The 27,931-nt window shown below is 34.7% G+C and overlaps 1 protein-coding gene across 1 annotated transcript; it reads left to right on the plus strand.

The window, feature by feature from the left end:
- The first annotated feature begins 64 nt into the window (after positions 1-64).
- Positions 65-26,939, plus strand: Kaz (E3 ubiquitin-protein transferase Katazuke). Its single transcript, XM_069822940.1, has 8 exons — positions 65-474; positions 721-906; positions 1,850-2,087; positions 8,964-9,147; positions 9,388-9,479; positions 12,682-12,831; positions 15,866-16,062; positions 20,968-26,939. Exons 1-8 carry the CDS (start codon positions 436-438, stop codon positions 21,067-21,069), a joined length of 1,188 nt encoding a protein of 395 aa, XP_069679041.1. The 5' UTR covers positions 65-435; the 3' UTR covers positions 21,070-26,939.
- The last annotated feature ends 992 nt before the right edge of the window (positions 26,940-27,931 follow it).

Here is a 27,931-nt window from a genome sequence, read left to right on the forward strand (position 1 = left end):
ACTTCACGAGATCCCAACCCCTCAACTTTGGCTATATATTGTCTACACTTTTGGTTATTTTAGCATGAAACAACTCTTACGACATCTAAACTCAAACCATAGAAACTAAAACTATATTTGTCTCTTCGGTAGCTTTTTGAAGCAATTCATACATCTTCCAACGCTTCCGTCGGAGAGAGGCAAAATAGTAACGAAATTACACGACATTTACCGATCACATATGCAAAGTGACATCTCTAATTCGTGATTAGAATTATATAGAACATAGACATATAGATAAAAAATTTATATCTGTAGATTATTTCCAATCATTGAATCAGCTGAATGCTGAACATGGGTGTTTTTTTGATGTGTGGCTATGTAGTATACGTTTTGAAGTGTAACGATTTTTATTCACACGGGTTACTTTAAAAAAGACCAAAATTTCGTACAAGAATGGCAGACGTTAAATCATTAGAGCACCCAACCCTAAAGGTACCATAGCATTTACGTATCATGTTTCTTCTTACGAGGACATTTTGTTGTTTTGAAAATCATGTTTATTACTTTTAGATGCAATTGTTCATTTGTACAACTCGCAACATTGTAGAGGATGCTACAATTTTATTAACAAAGACATATATAAATATTTCGTTTCGCATAAAAACATAGTTCCATGAACATACAGATAGGCTTAATGTTGATTTATTTACGTAGATGTAATAAAAATGATTTTAACAGGTTCCATATGAGCTACTGAATAAGAAATTCAGAGCCGCCCAAAAACAGTTGGACAGAGAAGTGTCACATGTTCAAGCAGCTGCAATGGAACTGGAACGTGGTTTACATGGGGAAACGGTGGGTGCAAGTGATATTAGTCGTTTACTCGGTGGAATGGTTGAAAGACTTCAAGTCCTTAAGCGCAAGGTAAGTGACTTCTATATTGGCGTTATGTAGGCTGACATCAATGTTCATACAATAGCGTGAGTAACCTATTGCGAAAAAAATATAGGCGTATCTATGTTATTCTTAAACAAGACAAAATCAAGTGACAACCCCACTATTATATAATGCCTGTTGACACTCCCCTCCTCCCTTCTGTCACTTAGTGTTGTGTTGTGGCCGCCAAAGGTAATGTTTACATACTGTATAATATAGTGGTACTCGAAGCATGAAAATGGATGAATTACCAGATATAATATATTCCTCTAAAGATGAGCAAACCTGGCATTTTTCCCACATTGTTAACATGTTCATCACTACCAGTTGCAGAAGACACAGCCCTGCAGTATATATTGAATACACCCCTAACTCTGGCTACTAGCAACAGGCATCTATAATGAACACCGATCAAAATACCTCTCATTTCTCATGAAAAACAAAAACTGAATAGACTATAGTGGACTTTATGTTGTCAGCAAACAGCTGATACATTAAGAAGATTGATTGATTAACATGTTCGATTAGGCCTATCTCATAAAAATATTTTACTTTCACAGTTGCTTATCATCATCCATCTTATAAAAAAAAGTGCTGCAGTAGCTATGCATTACCAGTACACTGTATTATGTAAAATTGTGTAAAGCTATAATTTTTTAAGATACAATGAGTACAAAATAGGATTCCTCTTTGACTTTGCAGCAAATTCATGTCTCCCAAACTTCACTTCATGACTCTTCCTACTTACAAAATTAATTATCGAGTAAGTTAATTTCATTGATAGGTACTGATTGGCAAAATAAAATTTTTTACTTTGTCTAAATGTTTATCTTTGCAGTTATTTTCCCTACTGCCTCTTTGTTGATATATAAACTTTATTGCAATGTGTTTGTATGTAAATTAATTATAACATTACTGCTTTTAACATTAGGCTGAGGAAAGTATCTCGGAAGAATTGGAGGCAGCATATGTGTGCAAACGACGACTGGAGCACTTACGAGAACACGCAGGTTCGAATGGTGCTGCTGGTAATTCGACAGGAGCCGTGAATCTCTGGAGGAGGCGCCGGCTGGACCGCATGCTGGTGGAATACTTTCTGCGACGAGGTTACTATGGGGCAGCTACTCGTCTCGCCACTCGGTCAGATCTTCGTGACCTCACAAACATTGGTAACTAGCGTGACACTTTAAACATGCAAGATACTCAACATACATTACCTCTCTACCTTTATAAAGATTTATATTAATTATAGCAATTAATAAAAGTAATATGCAGTGATTTATTTTTTCCAGAAGTTAAGTGGTCAGAATATTACCATTATTAAGTCCATAATTAATCTCCCTGAAAATAAAATTTATTCTTAGAACTAGGTCTAGTCTTACCTTTCGATGTGTTTGACGCTAGTAACATGGTCCCTAAACTACAGGGTATATATTGATTAACATCCCTATTTGTCCCTGAGAAAATTACTAATATATTGTATTAGTGCATACTGCTAGAAAAAAGGCTGCGATTTGTTTACTTCTTTATTTACATAGACCAGCGTTTCTCAAACTATGGTTCGCGGACCACCTGTGTTCCTCGAGGTCTGCCCTTATGGTCCTTCAAAAAAGACAGAAGAAAAAATAAAATTCAAACGAACTGCATATCACACTATAGCTTAAAATCTGAGAGTTTGGAAATGACACATGACAATCGAATTTCACTTTTTCTCCCAGTACTGACATTTTATGAAATTTATTATCCTACCCATCTATCGACTTCCCACTCTACTCTCAGCAACAAAAGAGGGATTTAAAGCACTATACACGTGGTGTTTCTCGACATATTTTCCCTGCACATCTGGCGCCGCGCCTGTAACCCAGCCAGGGATCACCCGAATTCATAACAGAGAACCAAAGTACCGAACCTTAATTCGATTTTAAAATATAGGTACACTGGTATTAAAATATGCTACGAAAATGATAAATTTGCTTTCGAAGGGAACAAGAGTAAGGTGGTCCACAGAACTGTTCTGACTTTAAAAAGTGGTCCTCACTTCAAAAAAGTTTGAGAGACGCTGACTTAGACTATTAGAAAAGTTCCCAGTTATTGCCATAAATGGAAGAATGTATTGATTTATGAGATATGCATCATCCTTTACGAATGTTAGATCAGCTAATCTGTTCCGGTGCACAAATCAGTGTCTAACATTTCAGAGATCTTCGTAGTCTTCCTTTGATACGATACTTCAATATTAGTAAAAGTAATCTGCATTCGTTTTTTAAACATTTTATATCCACTTATGGTTGCTTGCTTGTATTTATACTTTTGTGGAGATGTGATGTAATTTTCAGTTTATATTCTTATGCAACGAAGTGGTTGGTTGGTTGCTAATGCTCTGGCGATTGGATGCTCTCCACTTGCTATGATTCTGGATCTGCATTGAGTTTCATGATTTCTGGATACTGGTGATTCCTGATGGTGATCCATGACGGAGTTTTTATCCTTGCACAATATGCAATGTCTCACAAAGTATATTCAACTGTTATTGTTGTGTTGAACTTTTTTCTGGATGCAATTTTCAGCTCTGTATGGGAATGCTCACTTTGCTGAAGTGTAGTATGTACCTATGTACTTATTCCTTGTGACTTCGTGAACTTGGTCAGGCTTGAAAATCAATTGTTTAGTTTGAAATTCTATTTCATGTTCATATGATAATTCCTATCCCAAGTATACGAAAAACTTTGTGATAAATCTTGTTTCTTATGCACTGTAATCCCGAAAAAGATCATTACTTATTTTAGATTTTGCGGAAAATGTTTGTATGTAGAAAATTTCTAAACACTGTTAAAAAGTTGTTCATATTTGTAAGCATAAGTAAAATGTATTAGGTTGTATTAAAACTTCTTTTCTGTATATGGGTAAATCTCTCAAATGTTACTGCCGGTAATTTGAAGTTCTACACCACTCGTGTGAAAACTAACTTTAAAGGAAGGTGGAAAAAAATTGCACGTCTTTTATGGCTGTAGATTTATATTTCCCACCTCAATTATTGTTTAAATATTTCATGCAGTGATGATAAAAAATTAAAAACTCCTTAAATGTCAGCCTCCTGGACTGTCCATTCTACTTTTTTTTTATCGGTGTTTATTTTCAATTTTGATCAAATCCAGGACATTTCCTGAAAAGCACTTTCGGGACACATGGACAGATGACTGTAATCCGGTAATGTCCCGGAAAGTCTGGGATGTATAGCAACCTTACATTACTTTAGAGATTAACAGTTTTTCTAATGTGTAATATGACATCAAATGTAATACCTACAATAAGTCTGCATAATTAAACAGTTTGTCAGCATCATGAAATCCTTACCTGAACGAAAGAACTAGATAACTCAACTTTTACACTGGAAAGAACAAAAACAAAAAAAAAAGTTTTTACATTGTCTGGACTAGGGGATTATTCCTGTGTTCGTCCATGGTCTGGAATTTAGGTTAAGTTTAGATTTAAGACCTCTTCTGGCACCACATTATCATAATCATCCTATCACATCATCGGGGTAATGTAACTCCGCCTTCCAGGTGCCCCAACCTCAGAAGTGGGTTACAACTAAGCCACAGCCAGGAGAGAAGATCAGAAATGTCGAAAGACAACCTGGTGGCATTGGATAAAAAAAAAACTTTTTTTATAAGAATTTCAAACTCCTGACGCTACTATAATTTTTTTTTCTTAATTATCTGGTTCACTATTTTGAAAGGTATGCTTAAAAGCGTGATGTAGGATGTCTATAAAATATTTTATACTAATTACACGTTTTTTGTGTATTTCTAAAGTTTGTCCAGAGTTTTAAATACAGTGAAACCTGTTCAAGACGGAAGTGACATGGTCCTAATTTTTTTTCTGTTGTGGACAGGTTTCCGTATTATTCAGGTATGACATTAAAATGGAATATTTTGTCATTCATATACATGAAAAACAAAATGGCATGCCGCAAACTGCAAGAAGTACAAAATATTCCGTTTAACACTACTCACATTAAATCAGCTTTCTGTCGCTCATTACGTTGGTGAATCATCTTGATTAAAATCTCATTTTCTGTATAAATATTATCGTAACTCACTCATTAGTCATTAAACATTACTAAAGTTTACTAATCTCATTCTATTTAATATCTAACACTATACTCTAATACTGTACTGCATATCACTGCACATTATTAATTAATTGGACTAGAAGCCTTGAATTCTGGTTCATTTAATTTCTTTCCCAGTTCAATAGCTTGCTTTGCAGAACAGATCCAGAAATTGGCTTGTTCTTTGAAAGGTCATGAAGAACCCACTCCCACAACAGTTCATTTATTTCCACATAAACAGTTGCTTTCTGGTTCCTTTTGTGTCACCAATATTGGCCGCACGCCACTCACTCATTATGATCTTTATTTTTTAAAGTGTCACACCTGAGTTTTCCACAACTGTACTTCCATATTATTTCACATAGACTTTGTTTCTAATTTTCCTTTATCTCGATAACTTTTACTTCATCACTTAATGTTAATACCACATTTTATGCAACTTTTTTCTTTTACCTGGAAATCACTACACTTGCGCTCTCTTTAGCTATGACAGTATACGGGTGTGAAGCATTGAAAATCTTTGAAGGGACTCGTCTGCCTAGTCAACAGGGTAATAAAATTTATGACCGACAGGCCAACACACCCTCGCACCCTCTACAATTTTGCAAAGAAAACTTGTTTTTATCTTAGTGACCTACATATTTCGTATATTCCTTGAAATTACACGGTGTTTCAAAATATACTTACAAAATATAGTGTGTGTCCAAAATATTGTTTCCGTTTTGAACAGTAGCAGACAGTTTCCGTTTCCGCATTGGACAGTTTCCATTTTATTCAGGAAAAATTACACATAATACATACAAATTTCGCTGGGACCAATAAATTGTTCCGAAATAGACAGGATTCCAGATTGTTCAGGTTCCGATTTGAACAGGTTTCACAGTATCAGCCTCCTACAAAAAAAAATATATATAGGGGTATTTTTGCTCCTAGATAGGTAGTTTTTCCTTCTTAGGTTTTTAATACTGAAGCAGATGTGCAATTGGAGGGAAACATCAAACACGGAAGTGAAATTCATCTTCTAACTTTACTTTTGGAGCTTACAAATTGAAAGAAAAAAAAAGCAGTAATGTCTCTCTTATATTGTGTCAATATACTGGTAGCTATCACTTCTAAGATATAATAGGCTATATAAAATTCTGAAATATATCCTGAAGTTATCATATAGTAGACTAATATTTCTAAACCACTTACATAACTTAAAAATCACATTGATGGCCTAGTTTACCACCCTTCTGGACAATGATCTGTTGGAAGATCATTAAAAAGATGGCATGAGACCATTGAGATTGCAACAGACCACTAGATCTAGTGCTTGAATTGAATGATGATGATGATGATGACGATGATGATGATGATGATGGCTGCAGCGGCGACCTAGCAATAAAATAAAATAGTGCAAAATATCAACCTCCTGACATTCAGCCTCCTGGCTTTTTTATACAGGAGGTTGACAGTCATCTTGCAGTGTAATTAGGCATTTTATTTACTGAAGTACGATTTAGCAATCTGTCAGTAGGCTTACATAGTACTAATGATGACATACGAGTCAGTTTTGGATTTTTCGGCATTTTATACTTTTTCTAGAATCGTCTCTAAACACACACCTTCATCTCAAACAGCAGAAATAACTAAAATGCTCTCTCAATTAATATCGCTCAATAAAAGAATTGTATTCCAATGGATACCGTCCCATTGTGGAATCCTGGGAAACGAGAATGCGGATGTTTTAGCAAAGAAGGGCAGCACTGCTACTTACAGACCTGTTACTAAATCTACGTATTACTCTGTGAAAAGATTTATTAAATCTACATACTTAGACTTCAACAAACAAAATTTGATAACTCAATCCCAAGGGACAAAATGGAACTCTCTGCATCAAAATCCACAGTTAATTCCCGATTTACCACGAAAATCGTCTGTAGCTGCATTTAGATTGGCAACAGGTCATGATTGTTTTGCCAAACACCTGCATAGAATTGGAATATATCAGTCCCCTAACTGCCCATTGTGCAACTCAAACCAAGAAATGGATTCGGAACACCTCAAAATCTGTGCTTCAGTGGCTGGTCATGATAATATCTTTGAAAAATATTGGAGTGCAAGAGGTCAAATGACTTTATTGTCAAACGCCTGGCATTAGAAAACAACAACAACAACATACTTTTTCTAGAAGATTGCTCCGAAAAAGAAAGAAATGAGACATCAAAGATTGGAGAAGCTGAAGAAGAAAAGAGAAGTCGAAAAACTCAGACAGAAAAAAAAAAAGCACAAACTAGTAAACATTTCCTCTGTAAATATGCACAGGAGATCCAGTAATTCCACTTTAATGGGTCAAGGGGGCAGATACAGTAATTCTTCATATAGGAATGGCATACAATACTCCCGAGGGAAAAGATAAGGAATTATTGTGTTCATTTTGTACTCCGACAGCCTTACTCATGACCCTGCTGCCAAATCATATATTTGTTCAGCTTCCTTTGTCATTTGGTCCATAGGATTAATGGGTACAAACATATTTTTTAAATTTCTCTAGTACAGCAGATTGCATTTTGTGAGCCTTCTGTGTTTTTATAATTGGGATTCCATACCATTGGTAAGTTGTTGTTGTTTTGTTGTTTTCTAATGCCAGGCGTTTGACAATAAAGTCATTTGACCTCTTGCACTCCAATATTTTTCAAAGATATTATCATGACCAGCCACTGAAGCACAGATTTTGAGGTGTTCCGAATCCATTTCTTGGTTTGAGTTGCACAATGGACAGTTAGGGGACTGATATATTCCATTCTATGCAGGTGTTTGGCCAAACAATCATGGCCTGTTGCCAATCTAAATGCAGCTACAGACGATTTTCGTGGTAAATCGGGAATTAACTGTGGATTTTGATGCAGAGAGTTCCATTTTTTCCCATGGGATTGTGTTATCAAATTTTATTTGTTGAAGTCTAAGTATGTAGATTTAATTTTTTTCACAGTGTAATACGTAGATTTAATAACAGGTCTGTAAGTAGCAGTGCTGCCCTTCTTTGCTAAAGCATCCACATTCTCGTTTCCCAGGATTCCACAATGGGACAGTATCCATTGGAATACAATTCTTTTATTGAGTGATATTAATTGAGAGAGCATTTTAGTTATTTCTGCTGTTTGAGATGAAGGTGTGTGTTTAGAGACTATTGATAGAATAGCTGCTTTGGAGTCTGACAATATAACTGCATTCTTAAATTTACTAATGTGGCATTGAAGATTCCTGAGACTTTCACTTATTGCAATGATTTCTCCATCAAAACTTGTTGTTCCATACCCAAGAGATCTATAAAGTGAGAAGAAGAGACAGCACGTAACACCTGCACCGGCACCTTGTTCTCTGGAGATCAAGGATCCGTCAGTGTATAAATGAAGCCAGTTTTGTGGAGAGTATCTAATATTAATTGTCTCTAAAGACAATTGTTTTAGTATTTCAGTGTTTACTTCTGATTTCAGTATTTCTTCTGTTACATTTAGATTATATTCCATATTTAATAGAGTTAAAGGGTTTGGTTTAATTTGTAGGTTTTCTTTTAAATTCGGGATATTGATTTTCTGTTTACCATTGGTAAGTACATTTATATATTTGAATCATCTTTAGTACAGCAGATATCACTACTCCATGCTTATTTTCTCCAACGTCAGCCTCCTGGACCTTAAAACTTTAGGACCAACAAACTAGCATTTAAACTCGATAAGTATGTGACCAACATTTTTAAAGGACAGAAGATCTTGAAATAAGTCCATTACAATTTTTTCACATTTTTTTTTTATATTTTACTTTTACAATTTTTGAAGTTGGAAATATGCTACATTTGAGAGATTCATCCATATATTCTGTTCTAATATGTGATATAAGTACTTAGAGATCGTCTTGCATAGATTCAGTGTACCGCAATCATTTACAGATGTGTTCTTAGTCTCTCGAGAAGTTGAGCAATCACTTGCACAACGTGAAACTTCAAAGTGCCTTGCATGGTGTCATGATAATCGCTCAAAGTTACGGAAGCTGAAATCTACTATGGAGTTCAATTTGCGAATCCAAGAGTTTGTTGAACTCGTGAGAGCAGATCGACGTATGGATGCTGTGAGGTTAGTAAATTAACATGAATTTTCTTTGTATCTACTCTCAAATCAAGACAAAAGATGCTCAGTTTCTTGCATAGACCTAATTGCTTATGTTAGTATTATTATTTCATCTTCTTGCAATGAATTCTCACTATAGCTTCTACAGCTGATTTTAGTGAACAGATACATGGGATGGAAGTCTCGTGTTACTCCAGTGTTGGATAATAATGGGTGATATATTATTTGGTTTGATTTTGTTCATAGACATGCCAGGAAATTCTTCTCTAGCTTTGAAGATGATCAGCTACAAGATGTACAGCACTGTATGGCTCTTCTAGCCTTTCCTACTAACACAGGTAGTTCTCATGCAATATGGATTTTATGTTGGTTAAGAATTTGACATAAATATATAATATAGTGAAACCTCGGTAAGATGCTCTTCAAGGGAACACATAAAAATAACGTATTAAACGGGATCGCGTTTAGCGAGAATGGGTATTTTTGGATTTTTTAAACTTTAACACAAAAATATGAATCAGCATAAACATTTGTGGAAGAAAGTTAAGGATTAAATACTGTAATTATGCAGGGAAAGAAAAACGTTATTTTATTTTCTTTCCTTTCAGAAAATGTTAGAACAAATACACTGTCTTATCAAATAAAGTGCCCCTTTATTAAAAAAGTCAAAAATTATTTTCTGTCTTGCACTTGATCCTGTATTATGAATAAATTGCATTTTCCGCACGATTTAAATCGGAAGTCACATCAGTAATGCCGCGGCAAGGGCTTCGTTGCGAGAAGGATTTGGAACGTCTACCACTTTCACTTCCTCTGCATCAATTCTTCACTGACAATGCGATTAAAAAACTGCCAGCAAGAAGGACAGGCTCTGAATACAGTAGTCTTGCAGGTACTCAAGAGTCATATTCCATTCTATTATATTCACCAAACAAATAATTCTACAAATCTTTGAATATGAGGGCTCTAGCAGTAAATGTAGAAGTCTAAGAAAATTTTCTCAGTATCCTTTAAAGTATGATATTTTCGAACTTTCAGCAGATGAAAGAGTGTATTAAACGGGATGATGAGCGCATTAAGAGGTGGATTTTACATGGTTTGATACAGGGATATCAAGGGACCGGACGAAAAGAGCGTATAATGCAGGATAGCATAACAAAAGGGTGTGTATTATCGGGGTTTCACTGTAGTTATTTATGAGACAAGTTTGTAAAGGTTCTCTTTTTCGCACGAGTGTAAAGTTTGTGAAACGAGACTACAAACTTTACACTCATGCCAAAAAGAAAACTTTACGAATGTGTGTCATACAATGTTTTCTCTACAATAGCACAAATTTACATTAAAATAAATATTTCAAGTTGGATAGGTTATAAGATCACAATGTCATGGCCATCTAAACCAACCATAAATCAACAAAGTGGTTAGAAACAGTTGAATGATAAATCTTGTTACAATTAGTGTAGTAATGTTTAAGTAATGAAAGATGGAGGTAATGCATTAATTTCTTACTGAATGAAGTTTGTACATTGAATATTGCATTTTTTTTGGTAGTGCTTACATTTTTTACACACTAGTGTTTTAAAGGCTCACGTTAGGCACTGATAACAGTGGGTAAAATTCAACTTTATGCACTATCATAGAAAAAAAAAAGTTGCTGCTACAACTTGACTTCATTCTTGGAACTCGATGCTGAATATTTTTCCATGTGAATATTGCGTTAATCTGAACGACGCAGACAAATTCATGCTACAGGAGAGTGATGCTTTTTCACGTTAAAGGGTGTATGTTTATTTTCTTTGGTTAATTAATAAGTTAATTTTATACAATATATTGCTCAAAGTTTAAGTTGATTCAAGGTTAGTCAAAAACAGGCTACCGGCATTAGAATTTGCAGACAGCAATACAATAAAAGGAAGTCACAAAACTACCTATAATTACTCAAATTTTATTACTTGGTATAAAACATTATTTGGATTAGTGCATAAATTATTTGATGATATTTGTGATCAACATTTTGTAGTCATCACGACTAAATATGGTACAGTAGTTCATACTTTCAGATGCTGTCTTCAAAATGTGTTATCTGACGAGAAGAGAAGCAATGATACGAAGTCAAAAATGAAACTAACAAATCATGAAATAAAAAAAAAGGTTTTATATTTAAAAGGGTGTTACAGAAGTAAAGCTTTCAATAAATTAATTTTTTAATTAAGACAATAAATTACTATACTAATTAATCGATATTTTTATTTTGTAGCTGAAAGCCATTTATTAGTACGGAATAAGTACAGACGTGGACAAATTATTAGACTAAAACGTTTTTATTGAAAACATAATATAATTCGTCATATCAAATATCAGTATAATTCACAAAGTCTCTATTGTTGTAAATATGATTGTTTACATCTTCCGATATATTTTTCCAATGCTTAAGTATATTTTGTCTGGCTGTGTTGGTACTACTGGTGTTTTAATTACATAATGCAGAAGATATTCAACAGTCTATTCTCCCATGGCCTGCAAGGAGACCGGACATGAACGAAATTGAAAATTTGTTATCTATACTAAAGAAGAAAGTGAACAAAAAGAGGCTTACAACAAAACATGGACTCATTTAAGCACTGTCTGATATCTGGCTAAATGATGCTGATATTCAAAGAAAGTGTCAAACTTTGGTTTCCAGCATCCCTGACAAAATCAACGTGTTAATAAAAAATAAGGGAATGTTCACAAAATATTAGTAACTTCCAGACTCAATTTTCTGTTCATTATTTCTGTGCAAAATACAGTTTTGTTCATTATTTCTGCCAATAAATACAGCATTGTTGCACATATAATTAATTTAGTCTAATAATTTGTCCACGTCTGTATAACAAAATTGTCTCTTACATCTTAATGCATCTTGGAATAGTTGGAATGGAGAAAAGGAAAAACACTAACTTGATGAATAGAATTAAAATGTTTTTTTGAGTGTGTTCTTTCTTTTGTTTTAGCTTTGTTTATGTAAGCAAAATGCACTCAGTTTTGTCATGTATAAATTAAAATATCCTTTTACAATGGACGGATTTTTTTGTGAAACTTGGCATTGACCAGTTAAAAAGTGATTAAAAATTTTAATATCTGCTATGAATCAATGATGTCACATATTTTTAATAAGCATCATTTCACTTAACAGTTTCAAGTAGCTATATCATGAGAACTGGTATAGTACAGATTCTTTCCTTTATATAAATACCAACAGTTACAGCTATCCCATATTATAAATCTCCAAGTTACCAAATGGTTGACTTGTAAATGTTGGAAGTATTTCATTTTGGCATTACAGTCAATCTATGTATAAAATTGCTCATTGAAAATACATGAAATGCCATAACAATTGTCAATTGGAAACTTGAATTGATATTGTTGGAAGGAAATCAATACTATATGATGACGAAATTTTGCAGGATGATTGATCAATTAAAACAGTGTAGCTGTTAAAATTAAATTCACACTTCATTAATTTGTAAGTAATGTAATTGTCATTGTGACTGATTATAGAACTGTCACCATATAAAGAACTGCTGGATGAAACACGCTGGGAGCGACTAGTGGAACAGTTTCGTCAAGAAAACTATCGCCTGTTCCAACTTGCCTCACAGTCTGTCTTTACTGTGGCACTGCAGGCTGGCCTTTCAGCTTTGAAGACACCATATCCTTTTATAACTCTGATAAGAAATGTCAGATATTGACAGTTAATCCTGTAAATGATTTCCAGTCATGATTTTAACGCGTTTTACACAAGAAATGCAAAAAAAAAAAAAAATTTGTGACTTTCTTCATCTTCTATTGGATGTTTCCGTCTTTTCATGTCATCTTTCATAGTCTCCTCCAGACATTCCTGTCCTCCTAGCTTCTTTCACTCTCTACTAGTTCCCATTCCATTCTTCTTGTTTTGAGGACTTCTTCACTTGATCCAAACATCTCATTCTTGGCCTTCCTAATGGTCTCTTTTTATTATTCTCATTTCCAGTAGTCCTCTGGGTAAACTCTGGTGTTATTCTCTCTACTTAGCCAAACCATTCTGGTCTCTCTTCGCTAAGTTCTTATGTCTAACTTGAACTCTTTCTCTTATCTTTATATTGCTGATTCTGTCCCTCCTGCTTTGCAATATCCTCGTGTCTGCTTTTTTTTTCTCTCTCTCTCTCTCTCTTAGTCATTACCTAAATTTTGTGACTTAATTTTTATAAATACACGATGAAAGAGTAATGGAACGGAGAAAAATTCTGTCCGGTGCCGCGATTTGAACCCAGGTTTTCAGCTCTACGTGCTGATGCTTTATCCACTAAGCCACACCGGATACCCACCCCGACGTCGGACAGAAACGTCTCAGATTGAGTTCCAACTCTTGGGTTCCCTCTAGTGGCCGCCCTCTGTACTACGTCATAGATGTCTATGAATGTAGGACTGAAGTCCACACATGTGCTGAGGTGCACTCGTTATGAGTGACTAGTGGGGTGGGTATCCGGTGTGGCTTAGTGGATAAAGCATCAGCATGTAGAGCTGAAAACCCGGGTTCAAATCCCGGTGCCAGAGAGAATTTTTCTCCGTTCCATTACTCTTTCATCCTATGATGACGCAGAATATCTGCATGGAAATACCATATGTACTTCGGTACATTAAAATAATATATATGATATGCGTAAATCACTTCGTGATTTAAGATGGCGCTTATTCCGTTGGATCCCGGCCAACTAGCCACTCATAACGAATGCACCTCAGCACATGTGTGGGCTTCAGTCCTACCTTCATAGACATCTATGACGTAGTGCAGAGGGCGGCCACTAGAGGGAACCCAAGAGTTGGAACTTAATCTGAGACGATTCTGTCCGACGCCGGGGTGGGTATCCGGTGTGGCTTAGTGGATAAAGCATCAGCACGTAGAGCTGAAAACCCAGGTTCAAATCCCGGCACCGGAGAGAATTTTTCTCCGTTCCATTACTCTTTCATCGTATGATGACGCAGAATATCTGCATGGAAATACCATATGTACTTCGGTACATTAAAATAATATATTTATAAATACAGTTTTATCGTTAAGGAGTTTGGCTTCATCATTACCATCATTCATGCAGACCTAGCATCCTCATTTTTAAATAAATGACACTCGCTCTATTGAAAGGAGTTAGAAATGGGATGGTCGCATTAAATAAATACATCTTCTTGTGTGACGGAATATTGCAGCTATGGATTTTAAATAAAAATAATAATGTATGCAAATATGTAATCAGTTGAGGGGAATATTTGGGGCTAAGAGGAGTGAAGTTACAGGAGAATGGAGAAAGTTACACAACGCAAAACTGCACACATTGTATTCTTCACCTAACATAATTAGGAACATTAAATCCAGACGTTTGAGATGGGTAGGGCATGTAGCACGTATGGGGAATCCAGAAATGCTTATAGAGTGTTAGTTAGGAGGCCGGAGGGAAAAAGATCTTTGGAGAGACTGAGACGTAGATGGGAGGATAATATTAAAATGGATTTGAGGAAGGTGGGATATGATGATAGAGATTGGATTAATCTTGCACAGGATAGGGACCAATGGCGGGCTTATGAGAGGGCGGCAATGAACTTGAGGGTTCCTTAAAAGCCATTTGTAAGTAAGTAATCAGTTAAGAGGAACCACGAGATTCGCCATGCAAAAGAAACAAAAGCTCTTTTGAAATAAAAATAAAGAAAAGCTAAAACTTCTTGTAGTCCTTTCCAGCAGCATAATGGGCTATATACTCAATCCCACCATTTGGTTCGAGCAATAAAAAGACCAACCAGAGAAAGTGCATGAAGAAAATAAGAAAAAATACAATATAATAAGCTAACAATTTCAAGGACAAATATGCCTTGGAAGATATAGAAGTAATTGGTCTAATGGTCTGTGACCATGGAACTATTCCCAACCACTTCGTCACCACCAGATCAAGTTCAGTCTGAAGAAGGTGAAGATAAAGGAGATCACTATAGCTGTCCTTCATGGATCCATCGCCCTGCACCGTCACCATCTTTATCATGTTCAATGAAAACAATAACTTACTTACTTACAAATGGCTTTTAAGGAACCCGGAGGTTCATTGCCGCCCTCACATAAGCCCACCATCGGTCCCTATCCTGAGCAAGATTAATCCAGTCTCTACCATCATATTCCTCCTCCCTCAAATCCATTTTAATATTATCCTCCGACCTACGTCTCGGCCTCACCAAAGGTCTTATTGTTTGGTTTCGTAACAAGCTGTTTTTTACGGTGATGGGTTGTTAGCCCTTCGCCCAACCCCCAAGCTGGAGGACCACCCCTTATCGGCTGTCCACGACTGCTTATTCAATATATTCGCAATATAACTTCCTCCAATACAGCTATATATATGTCAATATATATAAGTTGAACATGGAGTAAGGCCGCTAAGGGAAAAGAGCCAAAGAAAAAAGATTCAATCCAATGTGGTGGGTTGAACTTCAGCATAGCTCAATGGTTAGAGTGCCCAGTGCATAGAACTGTGAGATCCGGGTTTGATCGTCGATGCCGGTGCAAATTTTTTTTCTGTTAATAAATTCTAGCCATTCAGCTAATGTACTCATGAATTAAATATGCCATTATTTGTGTTATATAAAAAGTTTCATTTGTTTTAATTTGTGTGAAAATATGCATTACATTCTCATTCAGATGTGAAGTAAAGATCCTTAACTGTCATCACTCAGTGCTACAGCAATGTACGTGACAGTCGCAACCCCAGCTGCCCAGTGTGTCAGGACTCCCTCAACGAGCTTGCACAACCATTGCCATTCGCCCATTGTTCACAGTCACGTTTGGTCTGTGCCATATCAGGTCTCCCTTTGAATGAACATAACCAACCAATGATGCTGCCTAATGGATACGTTTATGGAGAACAGGTAAAGTATTATATTGGTAATGGTATCAATACATTTCAACAAAGTAATTGTAAATGTAATTAATAATTATTATTTCTCCGGTGGGCGGGCAAAAGGGCTTAAGTCATTACTTTTTGTGATACAAGATTTTAATTTTATATTCCTTCATTAAATCCGTTTCCTAAAAGAGATCCTAAAATCAGTGACATCAATAATAAAGAAAATCATGTAATAGCCGAAACATGTCCCTTTTCGGATTTACAACAGTAGCAAATTTCTCTGTAAATTTCTCATAGAGTGACTTAAGCCCTTTTCCCACCTACCAGAGATTTAATATATTGCAAAGAATGCGGGAAACAAGAGAGAAAAAAATCAGATTATGGGTTCAAAACCTCCTTAAGGTATGGTTACACGTCGCTACTTTTGCAGTGATGCAGTACAAAAAACTGTGCAACTCTCGTACTGCGATGTGTGAACAACGGTGCAACCCGAGAAGTAGCGGCTGCCGAACCTGCTGCCCGCTGCTTTTCCATGCTGCGCGCAGCTTAAAAGTAGCGACGTGTGAACAGGGTTCTCAGGGTTGCAGCCGCAGTATTTTTGATATCGGTTTTGTTGAAACTTTTGCTGCAGTTGCGGCCAGTGTTGCCACCCAAATGTGCCAATGATACTTTTATTGTTTGGATGTATTTTAATATTAGATGTGATGAAAATAAATTACTTGTAACAGTTATTAAATACACAACACGGTTTGAGCATATTTGCTGACGATATAATTCACTTTTTTAATTTTCTGAAGCATAGTTTCAAACAGGAGGGTTGCCAACATTGATTACGTGAAAATGCTGTTTTTTAAAGTTTTATAGTAAAAATAATGCCAATTTCTGAATACTTGTTAGGACAGAAAAGGAAATAATAGATAAGTAAGTTTTCGCATGAGTTTATTAATAATGCGAACATAACCACAAAATGTATATTGAGAAGTCAACAAGGAGATGGAAACCTGCAGCATGACAGCGGCTGCAAAAGTAGCGCCTTGTGTGTTAACGAACTCGCAACCTCCAGTTGCAACTTTTGCTGCACTCGGGTTGTGCAGCACGAAAAGTAGCATGCAGCGCTACTTTTGGCTTATGTGTGAACATGACACACAACTTTTGCAACTGCAGTACAAAAGTTGCGCAGCAAAAGTAGCGACGTGTGACCGTACCTTTAGACTGATTGCCTGGTTAGATTTTTTTCCGAGGTTTTCCTCAACTATAAGGCGAATGCCAGGTAATTCCATGGCAAATCATATCACCAGATATAATTTTACTATCACCAATTCCATTGGTGTTAAATAACTTAGTAGTGGATATAGCATAATTAAATAACCAATTGAATCAGTCATTTCTAAAAGCGCTTTATTTTAAAATTACAATGGCAATCATATCTTCATAAGCCTGGCCTTATTCTAGGATCCTTTCAGAAGTCCTGCGATTATTGTGAACCCTGCATACATCTAAATAAACATAGAATAATGCAGTAAGGTGTATTCAAGCGAGACAAATAAGATAGCATTCTTAACTGATTTTAGCAGAAAATGCCCTTTCAGAAATGATTTCAGTTATAAAAAAATTAGTTCTCTAGAAAGTCTAAAAATAACTTATCTATACTAATAATAAATCTGTAGCCAAAATTTTTCTGATAATTTTCGATTTTCCAAAAATAATTGGTGTTAACATGTATAAATCGAAAATCGCGTTTTTGAAATTTTTGTTTGTATGTCTGTCTGTCTGTCTGTCTGTCTGTCTGTCTGTCTGTCTGTCTGTCTGTTTACCTTTTCACGCGATAATGGCTGAACCGATTTATATGAAAATTGTAATATAAATTAAGTTCATTGTAACTTAGATTTTAGGCTATATGGCATTCAAAATACATTATTTAAAAGGGGGGTTATAAGGGGGCCTGAATTAAATAAATCGAAATATCTCGCTTATTATTGATTTTTGTGAAAAATGTTACATAACAAAGGTTTCTTTAAAAATAATTTGCGATAAGTTTTATTCCTTGAAAAATTTTGATAGGACTGATATTTAATGAGATAAATAAGTTTTAAAATTACAATAACAATGCCGTCTAAGGCACTGTATTGAAATAAAAACAAATGAGTTCGTCTATAAGGGGCCTTGGACAACAACAATCGAAAGCTAATTAACTGTTTAATTATTATTTCACCTTTGGAAGTGTAGTTTCTCTAGATGGACATAATTCTATAATGTTATTACAGTAACTTATGAGTGAAATTTAAGGATATACAAGACTTTTAAAATAACAATACAATACATTTTCACCGCCGCCTCAGATTATAGCGTTGTTGTTCCTGCAATAACTCCTATGTACAAAATATAAAATTTTTGAGTAGGAAGAAAAGCACATTTATTCATTCAATGGCAATGGTACATAGGAGATCGTGAATTCTTACATTTTCGAAAGAAAGAAATATAATTACATATCACTGTTTATGCTGTATCACTATTTAAGTTATTTGAAGGGTTCAGAACCATGGTGGGCCAAGTGCCATTTACTGAATACGTAGAAAACAAGGGTTAAAATTAAGTTATTACCATAATTCAGTGGAAACATATAGCAAGTAATATAAAGTATACACATTAAAACTAAATGATATGTCAATCTTCATTAAACTATGGTTGCATGTAATAACAATTAAGAAACGTGTTAAAGGAATTGTCATTGCACCAAATGAGTGCTCTCTGGACCAAAATGACCGCATTGAAATTATTTAAATTAAGTAACATATTAAACAATTTATCCTTCTATCAAAAACGAATGTTCCCTGGATCAAACATCCTATTTTAATTATGTAATTACTTTATATTTATTTCTAACGGGTGCAGCGGAGCGCACGGGTATAGCTAGTACACAATATTCCAAAAGACAGGCCATCCTCTTTTCACGCCATGAAGGTGCATGGGGGGATGGAGGTAGAGCAGAATACTTTCATGATCTCAGTAATAGAATGAGATGGCGTCTTATACTAAAAAACTTCGTTATTGAACTAGCACGTTGCCCTTACTGGCAGGAGTGAGGTAATGGAATCATATCTCATCATCAGTTCAGTTCAGAAAACTACTGATTGACATCAGTAATGATGCTTCCTTTGCCCACAGAAGTGTGACTTCACACTTCAGAGAGACCACTTCTCAAAGTTGAACTCGGATCGAAGATATCTGTTTCCCAGGATTCTGATAATGTTACATTGTCAATCAAAAATGTTGCCAACATTTCACCACAGTTTAGTATATACAGTTGCGAAACTCAATACTTACTAAATATGCAAACATAGACAGTTGAAATATGCATCCATTGATAGTTGCTAGCCACCAGGATCGCTACTATCGCCTCATCACAGACTCTTTCCCTAGCAGACGATAAAATGTATTGTACTTTTGATATCGTGTTCTTGCGAAAAATTAACACCTTCCTTTCACTATTGAAATACGAAATACATAAGGTTTATATATTATTTTCATAAAGTATATATTATATTTTATAAACTCACCTTCCTGGATCTTTCGGAAGAAGGATAACTCTGACCTCTTTTTCTTAGAATTTATAGTGCTACAAACATCTCCTTGTTCCATATTATTACTCAAATTATTGTATTTTAGCCATTTACAGTTATTACAACCGATAACGAACATTTCACAGTTTTCACAACAATGCAAAATACGGCACAGTCAATGCCTTTTCGATCTAGACCAGACCGTAATATATGTTCGGGTTTTCTATTTCAGTGTATGGAGCTCAATGAATTATTATATTATAACTTTGTTGCATATAATAGCTAAGTTTTATTTAGTGTAATGTGTCCAAAAGTTCCCTTTACTTCTTGTTGCATAATAGCCTATGTTGCAGAAATAATTACAAAACTGTGTTATTTTAATGGGAAGAGAATTTTACATGTTAACATAATCTTTTCGCATCAACATTTTAAGTTTAGAATGGAAGCTATTTTGAGGTTTAATAAAAAAGAATTTATATTGTGATTTAATACAGCACATCTACCTTCCTTAATAAAGACAGAAAATTTACCATACCACTCCTATGAAATTAGTGTACGTACGATTGTTACTTCGTCTCTTAGGTAGTAGATAAATACAATAATTCAATACTCAATTGTAGTATTAAAATACAGACAAATTGAATGTGCGGAGTATCATACATGACATTATGCTTAATTACAATGTATAATTGCGAATTTAGGAATATAAGATATAGTAAACATAACCTATAATATTTCCATATGAATGGCAGGGCATTGGAGACCACTAAAATTAGACAGAAAGGGGCAACTGGGACAGTAAACATAACCTATAATTTCAACATATCTAAATATCCGTGCGGTGCAACTGAAAATTATTGAATCATGCATAAATGAATGTACAAGAATTTCGCAATATTTAATCGAAATAAAGGCAAGTATTACACATACGAACAACGTAATTTTCACACCAAAAATAATATTTCATCTCAACTCGCAAGTGATTTATGTCTGAAGTGTCTCATAATCATTGTTTTAAATTTTATTAATGCAATTACACTACATTTTAGAGAAATATATGTTACTCGTTATGCATTCCAACTAATTTATATGGTTGAAATGCCGCCCTTCGTGATCGGGTTAAGCGAGTCACATGGTCTGCCTTATGGCCTGTATTAGATCACGATGGCAGTGACACAGCGCTCCAAGCGGCTAGCAACTATCGCGAGAAATGCAAAAAATCATCCCAAGTTTCGCAACTGTATATACTAAACTGTGATTTCACCTTGATTATAATTAATCAAGCGTATATAACCATTTTTTTCTGATCAATGTACTTACAAAGTAGGATGCCTAAAAAGTTAATATCTGTTCTCTTATTGTTTCAGGCCTTGGAACAGATGGCTCTTGAAAACAATGGTCAGGTCATTTGCCCCAAAACTAAGGAGATTTATTCATTCAAGAAATTAGAAAAGGTTTTTGTGATGTAAATATGAAAAATGGGTACTATTATAAATTCACAGAACAAGTGCTATATTCTTCCAAGCAGCCCTTACCAATTTGTGAATGTCGTGTACATTATTAAAATTGTGAATATATTTTGTCATTTTTCATGTTATTTCTTAATATTTGTTGCTACAGTGGATATTATTTCACTTACAATCACTTTGTATTTAAACATGTTGCAAACAACTTAGTTCACTAGTTAGCTGCAATGTATTATGCTTCTTATTATGTAATATTTAGACGCCATATGAAAACACTATATTATTCGATTATTATTATTTTTTTTTTTTGGAAATATATTTTGATAAAGTCCAATGCAATGCAAGTTTCTGTTTATGTACTGTACCACGTACAGATGACTGATCGTATAAATTTGTAAAATCCCTTATCCTAGAACATCTCATTTACTGTATTGATGTTGCTACAGTTTACATTAAGTACGTAGTTCCAAGTGTATTACTACCTCCGTCTCTGTCGACAACTGTGAAGAAATGAAACATGAAAAGTGATACTGAAAGTCTGCTCTGTAGCCATTTCTTCCAGTGGAAATAACAAGAACTGACTGGTATCGAACCCACATCTCATTAGAAGCCATCAGTTGACTGGCTGAATGTTGCTTAGTTATGTTTTTCATAATCCAGTACCTCTGGCCAGTTTGATATGCGAAATTTTAGAACTTCTCGGGTAGGTAAAATAATAGTGCTACTCAAGAAGGGAACTTAAGTAATGTCATTCATTGCAGGGGGTCATTCTTTGAGGTATTTCAAACAAAAATATTTAATAAAATGTTGCTCGTTTTTGCTTCCTTTCCTAGATAAAAATTGCTTTATATGAAGCATTTTATAATATGTTTTGAGAAGCCATTGATTTAATTATCATTATGCTCATTAAATTTAAGAGAGCAATGTATTATGATGACTATTACACTCTTACTACGTCATACTACTTTTGACCAATAAAACGGTACGAAAGGACGTATTTCAACCAATCATGTCTGCTTATCGCACAATTTTATCGTGTCCCTAGCATTTGTTTAATTTTATCGCGTCCCTAGCATTTGTTTCTTTGTTTGCCAACATTTGAAACTGCGCTGGTCTGGACGTCAAATATATATATATATATATATATAATAATAATAATAATAATAATAATGATTTATTTTAGCTGGCAGAGTTAAGGCCGTAAGGCCTTCTCTTCCACACAACCAGCAAAAAGTGTATATACATATGCATGAACTTACAAAGAATTCAACAATTTGATTTAGATGAGAGTTATTTACGAATTAAACAACAAAATACTATGAACTATTAATTAAACACTGAAATAAACTGGGTAGCAGAATTAAACTAAAATACATAGAATGTTAATATATTTCAAATTATATTAGATAATAGAAAGAGATTATTATGAGACAATTTTGAAAATGCAGCACAATCAGGATGATGTCTAAAGAGATATATATATACATATATAATTACAAACCACTCCAGTCGATGCACAGCAGTTTCAAATATGACTCGCATTGGCATTCAAGAACAAGAATTGATAAAAATCACTGATCATACCTATGCATCTTCTGAAATCCGATTTACAAATAAATGAAGAGCACCATTCGGAAATCCTGAATAAGTTGAATACACCTTGTAGGCCTAAATCAACGAGTTCCACTTCTATTACGCACACGTCCAATATAACATCAATTGAACTACCAACCACATTCAAATTTGAAAATTGTACATTCAATAATTATTCCTTTTAAAATTATTCATGTTTATTTTTTATGTCATCGTCGTTAATTAAAACTTTTCTAACACTTGTGTATATTAGTTAGGTTATGTTATAGCTTCTGCTATATGATATTATGGATAGTCACGTATCAGAGATTGTTTAATATTAAGATTTATTGAAAATCATCTGTCAAGTGACGTTGATTACTGGGATTCGGATAATTGAAGTGTAATGTTGCATTTTAATAAAAATGAAACTGAATCAACAAAGCCTTCTTGACCAGTAACATTGCCATCGTGTATAATAGATCGAGAAGGCATTGCTCACTACTGCCATCTGGCATGCATCTAGCGTAATATTTGTAATGTTGAGATGGTACAATAATACATTTGAAGACAGTTGTATTTTCGTAAGTCAATTAATATTTTATTGTATTGGAATACTTCGTTACTTCTAATCTTTATATACTTTCTTCTAATCGTGTAATAGTCTATTAAATCCCACTCGAGTTTTGATTTTCTCTAGATAAATCAAAACCTGTAGTGAGATTACTGTTGATAAATACTTGAAAGAACTTTAGTTTTATCCCTTAAAAGTGCAGAAATTTTATCAGAACAAATGTAACATTTTAAAATTTCTTTTCAGAATGAAAAGTTACATTTGTTCGGATCAAATTTCTGAAAATTTAAAGGACAAAACTAAAATTCTTTCAATCATTTATTATCATAATACACTGCTCTCTTAAATTGACTGAGTATACTGGGAATTAAATGGCTTTCCCAAAACATGCTATAAAATGTTTCATATAAAACAATTTTTATCTCGAAAAGCAAGCAAAAACGAGCAAAATTGTGTTAAACTTTTTTATTAGAAATATCTCAAAGAATAATCCCCTGAAATTAATGGCATTATTACGGTTCACCCTGTATAAAAATATTATGAGCATCAGATTAATTTGGCAGTTGGTGCTAAGGTGCTTGAGCACAGTGATTGATGGTTTTGTTCAGATAAATTTATTTTTATTATATACATTTTATCGATTTACATAATAGCAAATTATTTACAGAGTATCATTTAAGACTTTCATTGAGTTTTTATGCAGAAACATTCAACTTTCGGAACTACTACACATCATCAAGGCAAACAAAAGGGAATCTACCTATTGGAGTTTTTACCAAACACTGTTCTGCTCTGGAACCAATTTTTGGTCTTTTTGTTGGATATTTCTGCTCTCTGATTGGTTTCAGAAGCATATGAAAAATGAATAGATTTGATTTTCTCCACATGTGCTTATCTCATTCCCTTACCCCTGGCTCGCAGACAGACTATTAACTCTTGAGTGGGCGCCTATGTATAAATGCGCCAATTTAATATAATTATTTTCTCCTTCGACAATTTCGAGCTCTTCGTTATTCCTTCACACGGCATAGGAAGAAGTTGTGTTGTGCATTGTAAAAGCTAAGAGTGGAAAATTGAATTAATCGAAGACAGTGTTACTCCTATGCATAAGATAGAGTTCTTTCTTTTTCATTTTTGACACAGTCTATCAAATGACAAGTGACAAGATGATCATTGGTAATACTGGGTGTTCAGTTCAAAGTGTGTCATGGCTTGCTGTATGCCGTCATGAAGCTAGCCGATGAGCCTAGAGAATTCAGTCTTCCTACACTTCTGCAGAAATGTATTACTTATGTGCAAGAGAAGTTGCATAGTAAGTACGGCATTCATTCAGAAGAGTACTTAACGATACGTATGGTAACGCCAGTAGTGGCAGGAATGTGAACTGTTTCGAAACATGTACTGAGGTGAGTTTTTTCTTACTGTCGGGATATGTGGAGAGGGTTAAGACGATTACTTACGTATTTGTTGACATTAACTTCGACGGTCAACATGGACACGGAGCATCTGATTTGTATTGTGGAATGTTGCTGTACGCAACCAATGTACGACTTGCCCGCGCAAAACACATTTCGAAAGAGGTTATGGTAGCACACAGCCGTACAGACCGCCATCTGTTGCTACGACGTTCAAGTTATACCGTACACGTTCTCAAGTTCAGATTGAACGCCTTTGTTTAATAGGCAAATTCTCTGACACAAAAGCTGAAACTCGCTTCAAATCGCTGACTCATCAACAGTGACGTCATAACACACTTTGAAATGAACCCCCAGTATTGTAAGCTGTAATGGACATAACTGACATCAACTCCCAAATTATTTTCTGCACAACTCAAGTAAAGTAAAAAAAACCAAGAGAAGGGTTTTATTGAAATAATTGATATTTTCTCTTATGAAACCACAACTCGTGGAAAGAACTAAAATTCTGTTAATTTCTACTAATATTACAACATTTCTCCACGAACTGCAAGTTGAAGTCAAAGAGCCTGATAGCAAAAAGAATAAAAAAAAATGCCAGTGTGTACACTCTAGAAGTATTTCATCTATGTTAAGGTGCAGCTCATGTCTTGTTTTGTCTGCAAGATACAACGCACACATGTGGTAAGTGTCAAATACCGTAGTTCTTGAAGATGAAGACTACAACTGATTTGTTAAATTTGAAGAAATGGATATGCAACATATGACAACCCAATATAATTTGTAATATTATAAAGTAATTCCAGTGCATGTGTTATAAAACGTAATGTTACATTATGTATTTTATTGGTGGCTAATTAAACTTCAGGTTGTAGCTCTGGAAATATTGATTTCGACCATGTAAACACACTTAGGTCCAGTTGTACGAACACGGAATAAAGTCCTGTTAAAATTAATTCCACGGTTATATGAGAAATGTGTTGTACGAACTTGGAATAGTGCATTATTCGGAGAATTACTTCCGAATAAGCTATTCCATGCTTTCAGTAGTTGTTAAATCTATATCTAGAGAATAAAATATAAAATGGCAGCAGCATTAGACATGAATCTCTGATAGTGATGATGAATTACATATAGGCTAATGTGTTTTTGAGAGTGTGGAAACAAAGAAAATAAGGCACAGGCTTTATCTATTAAACGAGTGTAACAATGAAGAATTTCTGGCAAGATTTACTCTAAAAATGGACACAGCTTAAAGCGTGTTGGGATTGATTAATGATTATTGGAACATATAACACACAGGTAAAAATAGTTCACAATTTCATCATTGTAAAGAAATTGTAATTTTTTAAATAATTAAAATTAAATTTAAGCAAATTCATACAGCACAATATTATATCAGCATTACTTTTTGCATTATTATAACCTAGCTATAGACTCCCATGCTCTTATCTTTTATTTAAAAGTTACAGCATTCGTTTTTGCTTTCTAGCACGTTCTTATAGTCATTCACTATCACAACTAGCTTAAGTGTAATCTTCTGTCTAATAATTTTGACTTCTAATTTATTTTGCTTTACTCATTTCTTTATAATAAAATCTGTACACAAAATAATGATATGTTCAGAAAATAAATTTCAACAATTACTGGTATTCTGAATGTACTTTATAAACAAAACACCATCTAAAATATTGCCAACCTCTGTTTCAATTCGGCTAACTATGGAATAGATACCTTGGAATAAACTAACGTCATACAACACGATACTCCATTTATTCTATAGTTAAGCTATTCCATGAATAGCTATTCCAAGATTTATTCTGTGATCATACAACTGGGCCTTAATCCTGTAAGTGCTTAAAATTCGCCGTGCACGTGCTCCTGGGTTAATGTGCCACATGATTTGTACTCACAACTGGTATTACACAATGCTTTAATTATGTGCTTATTTTGTGACATGCTGCATGTAGTTTTTAATTTTATCGCTAGTGTAGCTGCAACATGAAACAAGTGAAGCTACCACAAGCTAGGAAGTTGCCTGTTCGCACATCTGCACACAGCCTTTGTTTTCTGCCACTACCCACCTAAAGATTAAAACTCATATTATGAATAAATGTACAATGTTGGGAGGTCAGTCTTTGAGATAAGATAGCTCAGCTGTGGTACGGTCCCCTTTGCTGCCTGTGCTACCTCCCCTCTTGTGGCAACTTCCTACTTTGAGGGTACTGTAACTGCGAACTGTATAATAATTGTAACATCGCCATTTTGAAAACAGCAGAATCTAAATAAAGTGAAAAGACATTTTGATATTATTTTGTTTTATTTTAATGATACAAATTGTAGCACATGCTGCTTTTATCCACAAGCCACCAATGATTGCATGTGTACCAGCTTTAGGAATCTAGAAGGAATGCAGATTTTGGGTGCTTGAGTAGCAGAAAAGTGTAGAAGTGGGGACAGAAAATGGACAAACAACTATTTTATTTCAAAACTTCTCAGAACTAGTCACTGGTTTTAGAAGAAGGTACACTTTACTGTCTACCTGTATCTCATTTCACCTCACAAGATTTTAGAACTGCCTTTGATAATATTATTTGTAACTAACAGTCCATTTAACTTGATGTCCTAACAGTTGCTCTGACAAATTCAAAGACTCCTGTCCCTTTGGATTATTCTATGATTGGAAATGTTAAAAGATACTTGGTCCTTTGTCCCATTTTCCTTATTTGAATTTTCACTTTTATTTTTTTCGTAATTATTAATCTTACAAGTTATATTACCGGTTGTTCTGTATGGCTGTGAAACTGGGATTCTCACTTTGAAAGAGGAATAGAGGTTAAGGGTGTTTGAGAATAAGGTGCTTAGGAAAATATTAAGAGGGTTAAGAGGGACGAAGTTACAGAAGAATGGAGGAAGTTACATAACACAGAACTGGACGCATTGTATTTTCTTCACCTGACATAATTAGGAACATTAAATTCAGATTTTGAGATGGGCAGGGCATGTAGCATGTATGGGTGAATCCAGAAATGCATATAGAGTGTTATTTGGGAGGCCAGAGGGAAAAGACCTTTGAGGAGACCGAGACGTAGATGGGAGAGTAATAATAAAAAGAATTTGAAGGACGTGGAATATGATTGTAGGGACTGGATTGATGTTGTTCAGGACAGGGACCGATGGTGGGCTTCTATGAGAGTGCTAATGAACCTTCTGGTTCTCTAAAAACCATAAGTAAGTGATTTTTCTTACGTTACTGTGTAGTTTAATTTTGTTATGCCAGATTCAGCAACATTCTTCTTGATTG

Source organism: Periplaneta americana, chromosome 4, assembly GCF_040183065.1.
Source record: "Periplaneta americana isolate PAMFEO1 chromosome 4, P.americana_PAMFEO1_priV1, whole genome shotgun sequence".
Lineage (NCBI taxonomy): Eukaryota > Metazoa > Arthropoda > Insecta > Blattodea > Blattidae > Periplaneta > Periplaneta americana.